Source organism: Zootoca vivipara, chromosome 7, assembly GCF_965207765.1.
Source record: "Zootoca vivipara chromosome 7, rZooViv2.hap1.1, whole genome shotgun sequence".
Lineage (NCBI taxonomy): Eukaryota > Metazoa > Chordata > Lepidosauria > Squamata > Lacertidae > Zootoca > Zootoca vivipara.
The window spans coordinates 93,541,967-93,561,978 of record NC_142590.1 but is presented as its reverse complement, the minus strand read 5'-3'; the positions used below and the strand labels follow the sequence as shown (position 1 = coordinate 93,561,978).

At 50.7% G+C, this 20,012-nt stretch overlaps 1 protein-coding gene across 1 annotated transcript in view; it reads right to left on the bottom strand.

Moving 5' to 3' along the window:
• The window catches only part of KIAA1755 (KIAA1755 ortholog), a 28,874-nt gene extending 9,309 nt beyond the window's left edge, over positions 1–19,565 (bottom strand). The window contains exons 1-8 of the mRNA XM_035123943.3: positions 18,954–19,565; positions 11,884–12,081; positions 9,373–10,651; positions 6,742–6,921; positions 5,959–6,082; positions 4,371–4,464; positions 2,850–2,936; positions 759–875 (exon numbers count right to left, since the gene is read on the bottom strand). Of these exons, the coding sequence (XP_034979834.3) occupies positions 759–875; positions 2,850–2,936; positions 4,371–4,464; positions 5,959–6,082; positions 6,742–6,921; positions 9,373–10,651; positions 11,884–12,081; positions 18,954–18,956 (2,082 nt within the window). The 5' untranslated portion in view covers positions 18,957–19,565. The remainder of the gene's footprint in view (positions 1–758; positions 876–2,849; positions 2,937–4,370; positions 4,465–5,958; positions 6,083–6,741; positions 6,922–9,372; positions 10,652–11,883; positions 12,082–18,953) is intronic.
• Positions 19,566–20,012: the final 447 nt, after the last annotated feature.

Below are 20,012 nucleotides of genomic sequence, written 5' to 3'. Positions count from 1 at the left end.
CCCGTTGCTTGGTCCCAGCTCCTGCCAACCTACGGTAGCAGTTTGAAAGCACTTCAAAGTGCAAGTAGATAAATAGGAACCGCTATAGCGGGAAGGTAAACGGCGTTTCCATGTGCTGCTCTGGTTTGCCAGAAGCAGCTTTGTCATGCTGGCCACATGACCTGGAAGCTATACGCCGGCTCCCTCGGCCAATAATGCAAGATGAGCGCGCAACCCCAGAGTCGGTCACGACTGGACCTAATGGTCAGGGGTCCCTTTACCTTTAGCTTTACTATCCTGGCGGCGGCTGTAGCATATAAGAAAATTCCTTTCTTTTTCTGTGACATTTCTTTTCCCAATAAGCCCAATAAATATGCCTCTGGTTTCTTTTGTAAAGATGTTTTTAACATTTTTTTGAGTTCATGATTCATACCCCAGTAGGTCTTGGGTTTTTTCAAAGCCCCACCAGATATGGAACAATGTTCCTTCCATTTTTCCACATTTCCAGCATAAATTAGACTTCTGCTTATGAATTTTGGCAAGCTTCGACGGTGTTAGGTACCACCTGGAAAACATTTTCTTGAAATTCTCTTTTGTGGTGTAGCAAGCAGTGTGCCTAATATCTACACACCAGAGCCTTTTCCGCTGTTCCAAATATTTAAAAGGTGGGGCGTTTCCCTGCTAGCTGCAGAAGCAGCCCTGAAATCTTGAGCGGTGCAAAAGGAGCAGGCGCAGAAAGGGAAGAGGAAGGCAATAATGTCCACTGCAACAATAGAGACCTGGAAGTATTGGACCCACTCGCTGTGGCAGTAGGGGAAGTGGCCCTCCAGGGCTGGAGTCAGCTGGCTGCTGTCGACGTGCCGCCCCAGAGCCTTCAGGGAGCTCAGCGCCTCCATCTGCAGGGGGGACACAACAGCGTCAATATCCCACAGCGTTTCTCTATAAAATGAGTCCAGTTTAACAGACCAAATCAGCTCACATAAATTTCAAAACAGCAAAGTATATAAAGTATACATTTTTAAAAGACTGAGCAGAAATATCAGTCAGAGTTCTTAAAAAAAACAACAACAACATATTTTCAGACACAATAGTAAAAGGCCCAGCAGTATAAAAACATCTGGCATCAGACTTCTTCACGTAGTGCATAGTTAACCTGTGGAACTCACTCCCCCAGGAAGCAGTGATGGCCTCCAACATAAAAAGAGGATTCGACAAATGCATGGAGGAGGAGAGGGGTATTGATGGCTACTAGCCAGGATGGTTCTACTCTGTCTCCACAGTTGGAGGCAGTAATGCTTTTGAAATCCCAGTTGCTGGAAACCACAGGAGGGGAGAGGGGTCTTGCGCTTGAATCCTGCTTGTGGGAGTCCCATACTGGGCATCTGGTTGGCCCCTGTGAGAACAGGGTGCTGGACTAGATGGGCCACTGTGGTTCCTAAGAATGTGCACACCTGATATATTCACAGAATTCATTCCTGTTGAAGAAGCTGGCCTAGAGTCAAGTAGAATCAAGACCCCCACCCCACCCCCTCAAGTGTGCTCAGCCCTTTCAAAAAGGTTTCAAAAAGGCTCATTTCCCCACCAGCCCATTTTAGGTCCACTTCAGCCTTCACCAACCTGACACCCTCCAGATGTTTTTGACCGCAACCCCCCCAGTCACAGTGAGCATGGGCTGATGGGAGTTGTAGTTCAAAAACATCTGGAGGGATGCATGTACAGAGCATAGGCCAGGCATCCCCAAACTGCAGCCCTCCAGATGTTTTGGCCTACAACTCCCATGATCCCTAGCTAAGAGGACCAGTGGTCAGGGATGGTGGGAATTGTAGTCCAAAACATCTGGAGGGCCGAAGTTTGGGGATGCCTGGCATAGCCCTTCTGGCTAGTAGCCACTAATAGCCCTCCCCACCACAAATTTGTCTAATCCTCCTTTCAAGCCCTCCCGGTTGTTGGCCATTGCTGCCTCTGGTGGGAGAGAGTTCCACAGTTCAACACAGTTTAACACAGATGTGCTGTGTTAAAAAGGGATTTCCATTATTCCCAGCAGGTTGGCAAAGCCTGTGCCGTCTAGTTAGCGTAAAACAGGCGAGAGTCTGGGAGGTGGGGAGGGAGCAGAGAGGGAGCCCCACCCTCCATCGCCATGCCAGGCTGGAAACAGGAGCCTGCCTGGGGTCCTTTCCAGACGCACACGCGGAGCCGAGGGTATTTTAATCATTGGCAGCAGAGGCCGCTTATCAAGCTCATTGAGATTTCCCATTCCATTAATTAAACCAAGCAGCATTCATAAAAGAGGAGCGAAACCTTCCCAGGCCTGAATTATTATCTGAATGCCCAAGTCTGGCCCGCGGAGCTATAATTGGGAGAGAGAGAGATGGATTTGCCGCGGGAACTCATTAGGGCAAACCAGAATCTGAGTCATTATCTGGGCTGGGAGAGGGAAGAGGGCAGGAGCGGAACGGAGGGCACAGACTGGACAGATTTGAGGTGGGGGGGGGATGGGGTGGCATGGGGGAGTCCCACTGCACAAGCAGTGAGAGGATGCTTACATAGCACAGCATGGGAAACAAGTCAATCTTTAAGGCATCGGCTGCAGCTGGTTCCTTTGGGGCCTGGCAGAACGCCAGGCTACAGGGACCTCGGAGGGCACGCAGCAACGTCTTGGGTGGGCAGAGGTTCAACAGGTGAAGCATTTTGCAGCTTGGAAGTCCAGCAGGTGGGGAAAGCCACACCTGTTGATTTCTTTCACTTGCCACACAACAGGCTGCGAACGAGGCAGACTGCATGAAAGTGTGAGGAGATTGCGATAATGTTAGCAGTGTGGGATGGAGGAGAGATGAGAGCGCATCGAAATAGCACGATGCTCTGGGACTCACCTGCACGCCAGGTAGCTTCTCCAAATGTGAGCCTGCCTCCTTCTCTGCCAGCAGGAAAACAGCTTGGATGGAGCCAGGCAGGGTCTTCTGCAAGAAAGACGGGAATCCAGGGTGAAATTTCACCAAACACCAGCCTCCCTTTTGCTGACTTTCCAAACTGGGTTTCCCAACCACCTTGATTCAGCCATTTATCGGTCCCCACAGAATACGGTCCCTGGTTTCTTTACACCAGGCATCCCCAAACTGTGGCCCTCCAGATGTTTTGGCCTACAACTCCCATGATCCCTAGCTAACAGGACCAGTGGTCAGAGAAGATGGAAATTGTAGTCCAAAACATCTGGAGTGCCGAAGTTTGGGCATGCCTGCTTTACACCCAGGGTGGCACAGTGGTTAGAGAGCTGGGCTAGGACTTGGGAGAGACCAGAGTTCAAATCCCAGCTCGGCCATGGAGCTCAGCCTCTCAGCCCAGCCTACCTCACAGGGTTGTTGTGGGGGTTAAATGAGGAGGAAGAGGACCCTGTATGCCACACTCAGCTCTTTGGAGGAAAAGCTGGGATATAAATGTGATAAATAAAACTAAAATAAAACTAGGTTTGCGTTGTCTTCCTCAGTCTCCTGCAATTTGCCTATAGTTTGTGCGTGGGAGAAGGAAGACAAGCATTTTCATTCTGGTTTTATAGAAATTGCTCATCATGAAAGAGGCTTCAGAAGGATTATCCTTCACAGGAGGAAGAAGAAACTCAGTCCCAGGTCTCATCCCATGAAAGTTATGCTTGTATTATCTGTACCTAACAGATCTGTTTTTATATTATTTTAATTCTAGCCATTTAATTACTTTTCAACAAATTCATCTGTTTTTAGCTTTTTTTCATTTTATTTGTGCTGTTTTAATTTGTGTAAGCCACCTTGAGTCCCAGTCTGGGAGGAAAGGCAGGGATATAAATATTATTATTATTAATATTATTATTATTATTATTAACATTATAGTATTTTTTAAAATAAGGGACCCAGGTGGTGCTGTGGGCTAAACCACTGAGCCTAGGGCTTGCTGATCAGAAGGTCGGCGGTTCGAATCCCTGTGACGGGGTGAGCTCCCGTTGCTCGGTCCCAGCTCCTGCCAACCTAGCAGTTCGAAAGTATGTCAAAGTGCAAGTAGATAAATAGGAACCGCTATAGCGGGAAGGTAAACGGCGTTTCCATGTGCTGCTCTGGTTTGCCAGAAGCGGCTTTGTCATGCTGGCCACATGACCTGGAAGCTGTACGCCGGCTCCCTCGGCCAATAATGCGAGATGAGCACGCAACCCCAGAGTCGGTCACGACTGGACCTAAAGGTCAGGGGTCCCTTTATTTTTAAAATATCTGCCGTACCTCTGTTTCACCACAGGAGGGCCACGAGGAGCCGTTCCTTGCAGTTTGTGACTTAGGGTGACAAAACCTCTCTGGAAAAAGCCCGTCCGCTCCCTGCAAAGTTTGCAAACTCCCCGCCCCTCGCCATGATTTCTCCCACCCACCTGAGATTACCTGGACGGATCCGAGGGCGGCAGAGAGGGCGGGCTGCGGCATCTCCTTTCTGGCATCGATGACAAGCGCCAGCCCCGTGTCCTTCGACTGCTTCCTGCAGGATGGAAAGAGATGCAGAGTCAGACACACTGAGTCTGGAGGAAAGGGTGGTTTTTACTGCATGGTGGGAGAAGCAAACTCAACGACAATTTTGAGTCCTTGCATGAGATGCTGCAAGAGGATAGACGTTGTTGCACATGCTGGCGCCATCGAGGGGGAGCCAAGGGGGCCAGACCCCCTCTCCATTCTGCAGCCTGCGGTGGAAAACTCTACAATCCTATGATTGACCTCTGAAGGGCCTGGGGCATCTCCTTGAGGCAGCAGTGGCCGTCCCTGCATTGCCAGGGAGTTGCGGGACCAGGCACCGGCCGGGCTCACCCAACCCCAACCCAGGGTGGATAAAAATCAATGATTTTTTAAAATTTAAATTGGATTTTTTAAAATAAAATGCTTCTGGAGGAAAAATCTTTCTAAAGATAGTTTTCTATTTAAGTTACATTATAGTCCAAAGGCTATTTCATCAGGAAATAAGGATTTGTTTTAAGTTTTTCATGTGTGCTTAAAACTCAGTCTCAGTTGTTTTTTAAAAATTGTTTAACCACATCAGTTAACAAACATGGATACATATGCTATAGTGTTATTGTTTTAAATTGTTATTAAGGAAATGATTGTTTTTCTCCTTCCAATAAAGCACAGCAGAAAAGTTGTCCAAATAGAAACAGTTAACTTATTCAACCTCAGAATAATTTCATAATTATCTGTCTATGTATTTCTAATAGTATAACCAAAACAGTAATTTTTGATCTAACTGCAAAAACCACTCTGAAAATTTATTATTCCAAAAATGAAACCTTCCTCTTGTTGTCAATATTAAGATGATCCCAGCAAGAATGAGTCTTTCTGTAAAAAAAAAATGATTTGAATCAAGTCTTACTTGAATCGATTTGATTTAAATCAAATCCAACTTGCCCCAACCCATATAAATAAGAGACGAATGAGGCTGGTTTTTGGGGTCAAAACAGGCCGCAACTTTATTGAATACAGATGAAAGAGGTTTGGCTCAATACTTTGGCCCGCCCATCGGAAGTGAAGTGTAGGTCAATCCAGGCGGGGGTCCCTGAGACTTACATAATATAGGGTGACCCCCGCAGGGACCAATGTCTGGAGGAGTGCCTTCGGCTCTGCCCCCCCCAGGCATGCAGGCATGGCCACTCCCCCCAGATCCCTTTAATGGGATACCCAGCGTTTGGAGGGGCAGGTGGAGATGACAACCACCCCTCTACCCAAAACAAAGAATGACCCTGATGCCCAACCGACAACGGAGCAACGCTTGCCGGCCAAACCACTGACATCTGCACCCATGCCCTAATGCCTTCGGTCGTATCTGACAACCAGAGCAGGTGAGCCTGGGGGCTCCTTCCAACATGACACTTCTGTGAGGTTATGAGTCTACGATTGCAGGAAAGAGACCTGAGCATCGTTCTCATTCACCAACACAGGAACTGACAAGGGAGGCCTCCCAGGCAGCCGGTGAAGGAGGGAAACTGACCTAGACATGGTGCAAAGGAAGAGGAGAAGCCGCGCCACTTCTCTGGCTGAACACCAAGGGGCTTGCCAGGCTGGGCCAGCGCTGCAGATCTGGACAATGGGTCTGCCAAGCTTATCCACGTTTCCTGGAGCCAAAGGAAAGTCAAGACAACCATAAATGGGAAAAGATGCCAATGGAGAAAGAGAAAGAGGTAGAGAGACTTAGTTCATTGATATCCCATCTTTCCTCCAAGGAGTTCAAGGTGGTGTACTTGGTTATTCCCCATTTTATCCTCACAAGAACCCTGCAAGGTAGGTTCGTTCGAGAGGCAGTGGCTGCCCCCAAGGTCAAACCTTCGTGGCTGAGTGGGAGGATTTGAATCCAGGTCTCTCCCAGGTCCTAGTTCAACACTGCAACCATCACTGGCTCTCGCATTCCCACACCTGCTTTTCGAAACCCTCCTGGTCTAACGGCACCCATTATCTTATTCAACAGAAGAAAAATATAATTGTGAATTTATTTATTATCGTCTGCTTTCTTTTGGGATGGCTAGAAAGGTTGCGACCTCGGGGCAGGAGCCACTAGAAAGTTCTCAGGTACAAGCCTTTCCAGACAAATGCAACAGTTTCCAGGGGGTTGGCTGCATGTTCTGCTGCAGCACACAGTGAACTGTGGTTCCCCCAAAGCCCAGGGCACCATGAGATGTGTTAGTTTTTAAAGTGGCACTTTGCGGTCTTTGGTACAAGTGGGAGCTGTGCAAGAGGTCAACTGCGTGCGAAGACGGTGATGGCACTAATGCAGTACCTGGCAGACATACAATCCCAGAAGATAAAAGCTCGGGACTGAGCGTCTCCCACTGGGCCAGATCCTGCGGGGCAGATCCCAGAGGAGGGGATTCTCTGAGCAGGACATCTGCGGGGGATGTAGGAATGGCGACACTCTCCGCATTCTTGGGAGCTGGAAGTTCTGAAAGCACAACATCACCTGGCCAGGAGAAAGATGTAAAAGTCAGAGAGTGGCAGAGATGGGTTGTCCCCAAATGCCATGATCTAAGCTCACACACACACAAACACACACACCATCACAAATCTGGACTACCCAAGAAGACCCCACAAATCAGGTCACAGTGTGCCCTGAAATCATAGAATCTTAGACTGGGAAGGGATCTAAGGGTCATCTAGTCCAACCCCCTGCAATGCAGGAATCTCAGTTAAAGCATCCATAGACAGATGGCCATCCAACCTCTGCTTAAAAACCTCCCAGGAAGGAGAGTCCACCACTTCTAGTGGGAGTCTGTTCCACTGCCCAGCAGCTCTTACTGTCAGAAAGTTTTTTCCAAATGTTTAGTCTGAATCCCCTTTCTTGTAACCTGAAGCCATTGGTTCGAGTCCTACCCTCCAGAGCAGGAGAAATGCAGAGAGCAGGTGTCCCGTAGGCAGATCAGGGGAGAGAAATATATTGGATTAGACCAGACACGTCCAACAGGTAGATTGTGATCTACCAGTAGATCACTGGATGTCTGTGGTAGATCACTGCTAGATCACTGGCACCCCTAAAAAAAGCTCACCCAAAATTTTCCTCCTCCCTAAAAAAAGCTGAAGCCCTAAACAAAAAATGGGCCTCCCTCCCTCCTAAAAGAAGCTCAACAAGTTTGACCTAACCCCCCCCCCCCAAAACAGGGCTTCCCTTCCTAAAAAAAACTCAACAGCTTTGACCTGAACCCCCCAAAAGGGGGTAGATCACTCCCAGTTTTTAACTCTGTGAGTAGATCAGAGTCCCTTGGGAGTTGGCCACCCCTGGATTAGACCAAAGGCCCGTCTAGTCTGCAGTTGGAGTCAGCTGCTGGAAGAGAGAGGGCTCTTGACCATTCAGAAGCATTGCTGCCTCCAACTGTGAAGGCAGAGCAGAGCCATCAATAGCCCTTCCCTCCTCCATGAATTGGTCTTATCCTCTTTTAAGGGGATCATCAGGGGGTTTGGGCTGGGTGTTCATCAGTATGCGGATGATACCCAGCTCTAACTCTCTTTTAAATCAGAACCAGTGAAGGCGGTGAAGGTCCTGTGTGAGTGCCTGGAGGCGGTTGGAGGATGGATGGCGGCTAACAGATTGAGGTTGAATCCTGACAAGACAGAAGTACTGTTTGTGGGGGGCAGGAGGCAGGCGGGTGTGGAGGACTCCCTGGTCCTGAATGGGGTAACTGTGCCCCTGAAAGACCAGGTGCGCAGCCTGGGGGTCATTTTGGACTCACAGCTGTCCATGGAGGCACAGGTCAATTCTGTGTCCAGGGCGGCTGTCTACCAGCTCCATCTGGTACGCAGGCTGAGACCCTTTCTGCCCGCAAACTGTCTTGCCAGAGTGGTGCATGCTCTAGTTATCTCCCGCTTGGACTACTGCAATGCGCTTTACGTGGGACTACCTTTGAAAGTGACCCGGAAACTGCAATTAATCCAGAATGCGGCAGCTAGACTGGTGACTGGGAGCAGCCGCCAAGATCACATAACACCGGTCCTAAGAGACCTACATTGGCTCCCAGTACGTTTCCGAGCACAATTCAAAGTGTTGGTGCTGACCTTTAAAGCCCTAAACGGCCTCAGTCCGGTATACCTGAAGGAGCGTCTCCACCCCCATCGTTCTGCCCGGACACTGAGGTCCAGCACCGAGGGCCTTCTGGCGGTTCCCTCGCTACAAGAAGCCAAGTTACAGGGAACCAGGCAGAGGGCCTTCTCGGTAGTGGTGCCCGCCCTGTGGAACGCCCTTCCATCGGAGGTCAGGGAGATGAACAACTCCCACCAGATGTCAGAGAGATAAACAACTACCTGACATTTAGAAAACACCTAAAGGCAGCCCTGTTTAGGGAAGTTTTTAATCTGTGATATTTTAATGTATTTTAATATTTGTTGGAAGCCTCCCAGAGTGGCCGGGGAAACCCAGCCAGATGGGCGGGGTATAAATAATGAAATAATAATAATAACCATTTGAACAGGAAGGCAGGCTGTTCATATTGTGTTTTAATTTGTTGAAAGCCTTCCAGAGTGGCTGGGGGAACCCAGTCAGATTGGCGGCGTGTGTGTGTGTGTGTGTGTGTGTGTGTGTGTGTGTGTGTGTGTGTGTTCCGAATTGCCTCCTGTGGGAGTTCCACAGTTTTACCATGTGCCGTGTTCTGAATCTTCCCGCCCTCCAGTGGATGCCCACGAGTACCAGTCTTATGAAAGGAGAAAAACTTTCCTCTGTCCACTTTCTCCAAGCCATGCATAACTGTGTCACGCTCCCTCTTTCTCTCCTTTCCCCCAATGCTGCAACCATTGGCACATCACCCTGAGCCAGCGATGCCAGCGCATCGTGCAGACTTCAGTGTGACCGGCCCTCCCCCCGCAAGCCTCTGCGAATGCTTTTGCGTGCCTTCCTCCCAACCCTTCCCTTTATTTCTACTCTCACCTTTCCCAGCTGCCGCCTTTGCTCTGGCCGTGCGGGGAGAGCAAACGACCGAGGTCCTTTTCCGGTGCCCCTCCTGGCCCTTCCCGGCCTTCTCCGTCCCAGGCAGGCCCCCCGCCGAGGAGCCCAGCTGACGGTGGCCTTTCAGGAATGAGAATTTATGGCTGGCAGCGGGACAGTCTGCCGGAGGCTTTGGGAGTCTCGAGTGGCCTGGCTTGGAAGAGTCGTCCTCCGCTTTCTCGTTCTTGTTCGGCTGCTCAGAGAGGATTCGGGGAGCCCCCTGGCCTGATCCCTCCAGAGGCCGCACGCCTGCGCTTTCCGAGGGGGAAGAGGAGGCCTGCTTCGACGTATCCATCTCTTCCAAAATAGCTGCCATCAACCCGGAGCTGAAGCTGACCGGGTTCTTGAGGGCTGCCACATACGACTCGCGGTACCTGCACCTCGGCTCAGGGACCTTGGCGTCTTGGCCCAGCCGCCGCCTCAGGCAAGGCGTGCAGGGACCTTCCTCTGAGTTTTGCCCCTTCCCGCAGCTCCAGCCCCCCGCCATCTCCCCACTGTCCCCGTTCACCCAAAGGAGGTCCTTCTCCACCTTGGGTGATGCTGTGTCTCTGTGCAGCTGTTCTCCGAGGGCCGACCCTTTTGCCTTGGCAGGAGGAGAATCATCCTGCTTCCCTTCTTCAGAAAACCCCAGGAGATTCACGTATTCGCCTTCCAGGTTCTCGCCGATGATGTCGCACAGACTCGGCAAAGCAAACAGAGCGGATTTCTTCCAGGTTCCTTCTTCGACTTTGATGAGGCCAGGATACTTACCCGGAGAAGAAGACTGCAAACTCCCCGAGTCAGGAATGCAGTCCAGACGCAGGAGATTTGCTGGGTGGGTTGAGGACTCTTGTTCCACCAAACCTTCCGTTTTGGGCACCCCGACAAATTCCGGGACGGCTATTTTATTCCACGGGAGGGGGACGATCCCATTCCCAGTGGCCACCAGGCAGGTGTGGAGTGTTGGCCGGTCCAGGTCTCGGTTGACCTCCTCCAGCCACTCTTTGGTGAACAGCAAGGAGCAGGACGCTTCCGGGACGGAGATCTTCTCCACGGTGGTGAGGTCCCTGGAGAGGCATTTGACCACCAGGCAGGCCGACTGCTCCCCACAGGGCTCCGCTTGCAGGTAGAAGTCCCCCGGGCGAAGAAGGAGGGGGTTGAGCGGTCCGAGGTGGACGACCACTTTCTCATGGAGGCACAGGGGCCACCCTTCGTGGAGGAAGACACAGCCGGAGTAAGGAGCCTGCAGACAGGCACGGAAAAGGGGGCGAGAAGGGGAATATACGTAATTATGGGATGCAACTTCTCCTTGCTTCCATGGACCTGCATGAGACAAGATCATGGTGGGAGGATGTGGTCCTCTCTGTGCTGCCTCTAACACAGGCATCCCCAAACTTTGGCCCTCCAGATGTTTTGGACTACAATTCCCATCTTCCCCGACCACTGGTCCTGTTAGCTAGGGATCATGGGAGTTGTAGGCCAAAACATCTGGAGGGCCGCAGTTTGGGGATGCCTGCACTAACGCAACCAACCTCCATCTGTCATGGATGCTTTAATGGAGATTCCTGCATTTGCAGGGGGTTGGACTAGATGGACTTGGGGGGTCCCTTCCCATTCTAACCTGGTGCCCTACAGATGTTTTGGACTTTTGTGGAAAGGAGGAGGCTGAGAGGTGACATGATCGCCACCTTCAAATTTCAGAAGGGCTGTGTCCCAGGAAAGATGGAGCAAGCTTCAATAAGAAATCAAGATAACAAATTTTTTTAATAAAAGAATGGAAATGGTTTATTGAATATTTACAGATAAATTGCAAACAGATAAAAACATTGGCAGGATTATTGTAATAACCTGCAGTTTCATTAGAGTTTATATTTAAAGTAGATAATTAAATGAGCAAATTAAATGAATTTGGATATGCAGAAGATATTAACAAAAATAATTTAAGGAACCGCAGAAAGAGGGGGAAGGAAGTCAAACCTTGAAATGTTAAGATGATTGTAAAATTAATGAAATGTATAAATTTGAAAAGTATATATAAAAAAGATTTAAAAAGAAAAAGAAAAAGGAAGATGGAGCAAGAGTGTTTTCTGGTATTTCAGAACGAGTGGATTCAAATGACAAGAAAGGAGAGCCTGACTCGACATTAGGAAGAACTTTCTGAGAGTAAGAGCTCTTTGACAGAGGAATGGACTCTGTCTTGTGATGGTGGACTCTCCTTCCTGGGATGTTTTTAAGGAGAGGCTGGATGGCCATCTGTCAGAGATGCTCTAGCTCAGATTCCTGCATTGCAGGGGGCTGGACTAGATGACCTGCATGGTCCCTTCCAAATCTGTAATTCTAAGACTGCAGCCCCCATGGCAGAGACTGATGGCAGTTGCAGTCCAAGACCTCTGGAGGGCGCCAGGTTGGGGGAGGATGCTCTAAAGAACAGATACCCACCACCCAAAGCCCACCACCCATTCCTCTTGCACTTACACAGGCCGCCTGCCGCACATGCTCCAGAAGGCGCTTGGAAGGGATGAGGAAGTCCAGCAAGCAGCAGAGCCCATCGCTGTGGTATTTGGCCTCCAGGACGCGGAAAAGCTGGCTGAGGACAGTCGGGGCCGTGATGTCAAAGGGGGGGTAGAGGCCCGAGAGTGTGTTCTGCACAGCAACATCCAGAGATTGGGGGTCCTTTAAGGGAAGGGGCGCAGTAAGCAGTCAGAGCATTTCACAATCAATTACATAGACACAAACCCACGCAAACATGAATTCACCTTGTTTTGAGTCAGACCCTGGGGTCACCTAGCTCAGAACCAGGTCCCGTCCATTGTGGTTTCCCTCCGTTTTGATTTTTACCCAGTCTCAAGTTCAGATCTCCCCATTTGCATGCTGGTTCCTGCATTGCAGGGGGTTGGACTAGATGACTCCTGGGGGAGGTCCCTTCCTGCCCTCCAGTTCTATGGTTCTCTGAGTTTCTCACTCTTTAGGCTTTTCAGGGCACAAACAGGCCAGAGAGTTTTATCTCTGTCCTTGCCAGCAGACACAATTTGCCTCATAGGTCACAGTCTGAATTTAGCTCTCCTTGACGTGGGTGGGCAGGATGAGGGGCCAGAGCAGAGGCCTCAGCAAAGACGAAGGCTGGCTTATGAGCAAGTGTCACCCATGGCTGTCTCAATAGGCTTCTCTTGTGGCCACCAGCGTCCCACGACAATGGAGAACAGTGCTGGTCAACAAATATTTCTGCCCAGAGGCCTTGAGTTTTAGAACTCTCCGGGCAGCTTTTAAAACTTTTTTAAAAAACCCAGTTAATACATATTTGAACACACATATCCAACTATCATCACTGGTCAAACAGGCTAGCAGGGTTTAGCTGTGTTCCCAAAACCTGCAGCACCCATTTATTTCCTTATTTACTACCTTTATATCCCACTTTTCCTCCAAGGAGCTCGAGGTGGCATACATAATTCTCCTCCCCATTGTTTTATCCTCACAACAACAGCCCTGTGAGGTAGGTGCGGCTGAGAGGCAGTGGCTGGTCCCCAAGATCACCCCGTGAGCTTCGTGGCTGAGTGGGGATTCGAACCCTGGTCTCTCCTGGATCATTGTCCAAGCCTCTCACTAGCAACCACTACTCTGCCACTGGCTCGCTACACTTGTTTAACCTCCTGCATTTCAGGGGGTTGGACTAGATGACCCTGGGGTGTCCCTTCCAACTCTTATGATTCTATGATAGCAAGGGAGACGAAATGAGTAGACCTATACACAGCTGGGTAACAACAGCTTCAATCACAAGACTCTGAAAAGCTCTCATCTGGCTCCAACATGAGATAAACCCTTCTGGATCTCAGCCTCTGGCAAGCCTCTGTTTGTGTTGAGATGGAAACCTCTGACCAGGAAATCTCTCCCTGGCCTCTGTGTTTGCACAGAGGGCTCTTGGCGGTGCCTCGATCACCCGTCCAATGTAAGCAAGTCGAGCGCTGGCCCGCCCTGACCTGGGAGACTTGAGTCCGCTCTCCCAAAAATCACCCTCTCCCTGCTCCCTCTTGCACCCAGAGCGGCCTCAGTCTGGGGAGCTGCTCTCGCTCAGCCCGACATGGAAGATGTTTGTGGGGCTCTGTTCCTGCAGCCCACGCTCTGGAGAGACCACCCCAAATCTCCTGCAGGCCAGACCTCTTCCCAGACTCCACATTCCTGGCAGATGGCCGAGGAGAAGGAGGAGGAGGAGGAGAAGCTGCTCCTGGGCGATGAGAGGAAGATCTTGCGAGAGGGCCTGTTGCTCTCCCCAAAAACATCTCTGCCTCCCACAAAAGCTGCAGTTGCTGCCAGCCAGCCCTGGAAATTTTATCACCCTCCTCGTGATGCTCACTTGCGCTCCCTGCCAAAAGCCCTGGCTTCGGGAATCAGGCGGCCAAATGGAAATCCCAGCTGTGCTGAGGAGCTGAATTTAAATTGGAAGGAACTTGCACCTCCTCTCCGTCCCATTCTGTTTATGGAAAAGTTCTGGGAAGCGTTTGTGCAGCTGAAGGAATGCTTCGCGCCGGTGGATAATATTGTAGGTGCTGGATATTGCTAGCTGACCTGCTGGAATGTTTTGCGTTCATCTAAACATCTAAGAGGTTTCGGTGGAGTTGGTCACGTTCGTGGATTCAGAGATCTGTAGAGTTGGAAGGGGACACCAAGGGTCATCCAGTCCAACCCCCTGTGGCTGTGTTACATTGTGATGTGTTATAATTATGGTCACTGTGTTTAAATTGTTAAACCTGTAAATGGAGTGTGATTCAGAAGGTGATGGGGTGGGGGCCAGAGAGTGGAAGAAATATTTCTCTGCTATGAGACCGTTTGGGGCTACAAATAAGCCTAGATTCAATTACTTTGTCTTATTAAAACCACAGCTGAAAAAATCAGAGAGTGCAACTGAGTCCCACTGAATTCAACGGCTAAATCTCGCTAATTTTAGCAAATCAGGTTTGCGTTTGCGTTTGAAGCAAAATGTGAACCCTGCATTTCGTGGAATGAAAATTCTGCTCTCTTCCCACAAGGTATTCTAAAAGGTCTTTGAGAGGAGGACTTTGCTTCCTCACTTTTGACCTTGGGGTGGGGGTAGGTGGGCTTCTCTGAAAGCTCTTCCCTTTCACATTAAAACCTCAGAACCTTCTGATGCAGTGGGACATTTGGGGGGGGGGAGAGAGAGAAGAAACTCTGCTCCAGTCAGATCCCTCCCAGTCACTTCAAACACATGGTTTGAGGCATTTTATGGCTTGCTGAGCATTCCTGTTGTTATTTCATAGAGATTTGAGGCTTTCTCTCTTCTTTGGCTTCCCACTGCCTCAAAAAGACTTGTGGGCCCCGCAAGCCTCCTACAGCCTTCCTGCTTCTGCCCCAAATTTCTTCTGCATAAAAAAGCCTCTGCTGGATGAGGCCAAGGGTCCATCTAGTCCAGCCTCCGGTTCTCACCGTGGCCCACCAGGTGCCCCTTAGGGAAGCCTGCGAGCAGGATTCAAGCACAAGAGCCCTCTCCCCTCCTGGGGTTTCCAGCAACTGACAGTAAGAGCTGTTCGGCAGTGGAATTTGCTGCCAAGGAGTGTGGCGGAGTCTCCTTCTTTGGAGGTCTTTAAGCAGAGGCTTGACAGGCATATGTCAAGAATGCTTTGATGGTGTTTCCTGCTTGGCAGGGGGTTGGACTGGATGGCCCTTGTGGTCTCTTCCAACTCTATGATTCTATCAACTGGGGTTCAGAAACATTACTGTCTCCAATGTGGAGGCAGAGCAGAGCCATCCTGGCTAGGGGCCATTGATAGCCCCCTTCTGCATGAATTTGTCTCAAACTTCTTTCAAAGCCATCTAGGTTGGTGGCCATCACAGTTAATCTCTCTTTGCGCTCTGCCTCTGAAACCACTTATCAGAACCAATTTCTCTCCTTCTCTTCTGCAGGGGGGGGGGGGGGGAGGAGAGAATCCTCTAAATCTGAGGGAGAGAGCAAGGCCCCCTGAGGGTTCCCAGCTGCAAAGATCGAGCCAAGCGTCCAGACTGCCACTCAGAGGCAGCCTTGGGGGGCAGGCAGCCCTTGTGCCAACGGAGTCAAAGGAGAAAGGGGAATTGGGTGTGCCGCGGGGGAGCAGATCTATTAGTTCCTCTGTTTTCTGGACCTTATCCCTTCTGTCTGCAATGAGGCAGAGCCAGGCGGGCGGTTTCCCTAACCGCATCGGCTTCCCAGCCCCACACACTCCCTTTCCAAACAGCTGCTAAAGATCTCTGCATCCCTCAGCCGCTCTCTCTCTCGTTGCCAAACTTTTGTTCCGAGCTCGGCAAGCTGTGCGTGAGAAAGGGGATCCTCTTCCCAGGCAGGGAGAGGAGGAGGAGGAGGAGGAGGAGGAGGAGGAGGAGGAGGAGGAGGAGGAAGAAGAAGAAGAAGAAGAAGAAGAAGAAGAAGAAGAAGAAGAAGAAGAAGAAGAAGAAGAAGAAGAAGAAGAAGAAGAAGAAGAAGAAGAAGAAGAAGAAGAAGAAACCGGCTTCATCTTGGAAGCTGAGAAGCGGGAGCTCTGGCAGGCAGGCCTAAGAACCTAAGGAGAACCTGGCTGGTGGATCAGGCCCATGGCCCATCTAGTCCAGCATCCTGTGGCCAATCAGATGCCCGTTCCAGGAAGCCCACAAGCAAGACCTGAGCACAACAGCAGCTTCTCCTCCAGCAGATTCCAGCAACTGGTGCTTTGTCAATTGTGACTGAGCTGAGCAAATGTTAAAGAAGAAACAGCCCACAATGCCATATCCTCTAACATTGCTCTGATGAAAGCAGGGAGCTTCCGACATATAGAAGAACATCAAACGTTTAAAAACGTCCCTATGCAGGGCTGCCTTCAGATATCTTCTAAAGCTTGCATGGTTACTTATCTCCTTGGCTTGGGGGGGGGGTCGCATAACTCCCTACCCTCCAGCATTTCTCTGATGAAAATAGGGATGTCCTAAGGAAAAGAGGGGCATTCCAGGATCAAATCAGAAACCGGGACGGCTTCTGTAAATCCAGGGCTGAGCCTGGAAAATAGGGACACTTGGAGGGTCTGCAAGGCCGCAGTACCACAGAGTTGGGTTGGAGCATTCATAAAATCAATACCCACACTTATATTTTGCCCCGTGCTTTCTAGGCAAAGGTCCTGTGCTTTATAGCTCTTCCCCCTCTCTCCGTGCAAGAACCTGCTCTTTAAAGCTGAAGCACAACTTTTCTGCTGCTCCAGAGAAGCGGACACGGAGCAATGGATTCAAGGTACAAATAAGAAGATTCCACCTAAACATTAGGAAGAACTTCCTGACAGTAAGAGCTGTTCGACAGTGGAATTTGCTGCCAAGGAGTGTGGTGGAGTCTCCTTCTTTGGAGGTCTTTAAGCAGAGGCTTGACAGGCATATGTCAAGAATGCTTTGATGCTCGGCAGGGGGTTGGACTGGATGGCCCTTGTGGTCTCTTCCAACTCTACAATTCTATGATTCTAAGAAAATCCCCTTTCTCCATGGACTGCCGTTTGCTCTGATTCCATGGTAAAGAGTGGGTTTCGCAGTGAAAGCTCCGGGGCGAAAAATGAGAGCTAGGATAGAGACCTTTGAAGCACTGACCTGCCTGGAAAGCACAGAGGAAAGGTAGGTGTGGATAAGCCCATAGACTCATAGAATGGTAGTTAGAAGGAACCTCATCTAGTCCAACCCCTTTCAAAGCAGGAATCCCGGACAGATGGCTGCCACCAAACCTCTGTTTAAAACCCTCCAGCGAAGGAATGCTACATTGGCACCTCCGCTGGTACAAACCGAGGCAGGACGATATGTGTGGAGGGGCATGGCAGGAGAATTATAGAATTGTAGAGCTGGAAGGGTACACCAAGGGTCATCTAGTCCAACCCCCTGCAATGCAAGGATGACAGGCACAGAATCCCTGACCTAGTGGCCCTGCCACCTCTCTTTAAGAGCCTTCAATGAAGGAAACTTCACCCCCTTCCAAGGTGGTCCTTTTCGCTGTCAAACTGTTCCTACCCTCAGAAAGTTCTTCCAAATGTTGAGTCAGAATCTCCTTTCTTGCCATTTGAATCCATTAGTTGGAGTCCTCCCCTCTTAGAGCAGCAGAAAGCAAGCTTGCTCCTTCTTCCACCTGACCTTCAGATATATGAAGATGGGTGTCACAATACCTCTCATGTCTTGTCCAGGCTAAACATACCCAATGCCCTCAGTCCGCAAGATCCCGATCCAAAAACAACCATTTTTAACCAATATATAAATATGCGCAACAGGCAAAGGTGTCTCTTTAACTGGCAGGGCGAGGTCAAGTGAGGTCAGGCAATCCTCTGCCAGGGGGAAAGCACCCAAAAGTTTGCATATCGTGAGAAGCGCCTACATCTCCAACCCTTCGCCCAGGGTGATATTCCTAGCAACTAGAGGTTCTCCAAGAAATCACACACTTTCTCCTGCACTGATTGAATTTCCAACACTTCACCTATGACAGGTACAAAGGACCACAGGTGGCTGCCTTATCCTGAGTCAGGCCATTGCTCCATCCAGTTCAGTATTGTCTACACTGACTGGCAGCAGCTCTTCAGCAAAACCTCCCAACCCTTCCCAGAGATGCTGGTGAGGAGCGAGCCTGGGGCCTCTTGCCAAGTCCAAAGATGTCAAACAGCTTCAGGAATGATGCTTTGACTCAGCCCAGCAACCACGAGGAATTCTGTTGGATCCCAAGGCCTGCTGACTGTGGCACCATCTCATGCCACTTTGCTGAAGCAGAGCAGAAGTGACCTTGCTGGCCTCACCTCTTGGCCCAAACCACCAGGGACATCCCTGGCATGAACACAGCTACTTAAAAACTCTCTCATCATCAGCTTCCCATCTCCGTCAGTTCCCACAGAAGGTCCACAGGCTTTGCAAAGACTACACCCAACAGCCGCCGGGAAACCCATGGAATGCCCCCTCTGACTAAGAAGGTTCCCTCAACCCCTCCGGACCGACTGCCTTTCGAAGGAGCATGTGGTTGCTTGCAGGGACCTTATTTCGAGCAGCCTCGTTCAATAGGACAGGCACCTGGAGCTCTGGAAAGCTCTCAGAACAAGAAGAGAATCATAGAATCGGAGAACTGTAGAGCTGGAAGGGACCCCGAGGGTCATCTAGTCAAAGGTCATCAAGAGAAAGCGGACCTCTTGAGAATTCCAAATGCCGAGTCATAGAATCATCAAAGGGTCCCAATAGCTCTCTTGCCCAACCTCCTGGAATGTCGGAATCACAGCTAAAGAGTCTATGACAGGTGGCCCTGTGACCTCAGGAGAGACCACCACCTTCTCAGGAAGCCCATTCCATGGCCAAACAGCCCCAAGGACAACCTGTATCCTACACTGATCCCAATTCCCCCCCCCTTATTTAAAGAAGCAAACCCGGAGCCTGGAGCAGAAGCCCCCTCCTCCCTCCCTGCTGCCCCATCTTAGCTGCCCCTCCGTGCAACACCCACAAGGTTAACAGAGAGCTGAAAGAGGATGGTCTCACGGTGTGGCAGAGCCAGGGAGAAACTAAACAGCCGCAAACGAAGCCATTCGGATTACCATGGTTCCCTCGGAAGCGACGCTGGAGGGGGCAGAGAAGCAAGGGGGGGCACCAAGTCCCACTCCAAAAGAAACCTTGTTGATCACTTCTTGGCAAACTCCTTGCTGCTGCGTCTGGGTCTCCTGTCAAGCACCTTCCCAGCCATCTGGGCTGCTGGGCTTGTCTTCTGCGGTGGGGGCACCACGACGGATCCCAGGTGTGCCCCACATGCCCCAAGGAGACAGCGGGGAGGCCTCAGGCCAGCTTGCAAACCCTTCCAGCCTCAACCCCGCCAGAGTCCAACGTCGCTGGTCGTTCCTCTCCAAACTTATCCCATCCTTCGCGTCTTGCAAAAGAAAAAGGAGCCTGCTCTCTCTAGCTGCGAAGGGGAGGGATTGAGGAGTGGAAAGGAGGAGAAAAGAAGGGGGGGAGGCTGTCTGAGCTTTAAAAAGCTGCCTCTCTCCCTTTCTCTGGCTGGCGTTGCTCCTGCAGAGGCTCTCGCAGAGCAATGCCAGAGCCAGCGAACAGCAGTCCTCTTTGTGCCCAGCGGCAGAGGCCCTGCCCCGTGGCCAGGCAGGCCTGGAACCAGCTGCAGGGTGCCCAGGAAGGGTGGGGGGGTGCAGGATCCAGCCATGATGTCACACGGCCCCTTTGCATCTGGGATCAAAGCCGCCAGGTCAATGGGCCAGCAAAACCATCGCCTTCCTTCCAGGCTTGTTTTTGTCCAGCCATCCTTTTGTGCACACAACACACACACACTCCCCAAATCCTTGCAGCAGTTTCTTTCTCTCCTTGTGCTTTGAAAGGGGCCTGCCAGCCGCAGAGGCCTGTCAATGGGGCAGCTAAGCTTAAGGCGCCCCCCCTGAGTTTCCTTTCTAAGGAGGTGACGGCATCCCACTTCCCCAGCTCTTGGACGGCTGTGATGCAGAAGAACTCAGGGGAGTAAAAGAAGCTGGGTGGGAAAAGGGGCATCAAGGAGGATGCAGATCTCCATCAGTCCATACGCAACTCCCCAGTGATTATTATTTTGCTTCCAAATGCACATTTTCCAAGACGGAGGCCTCTTTCGTGCCACACTC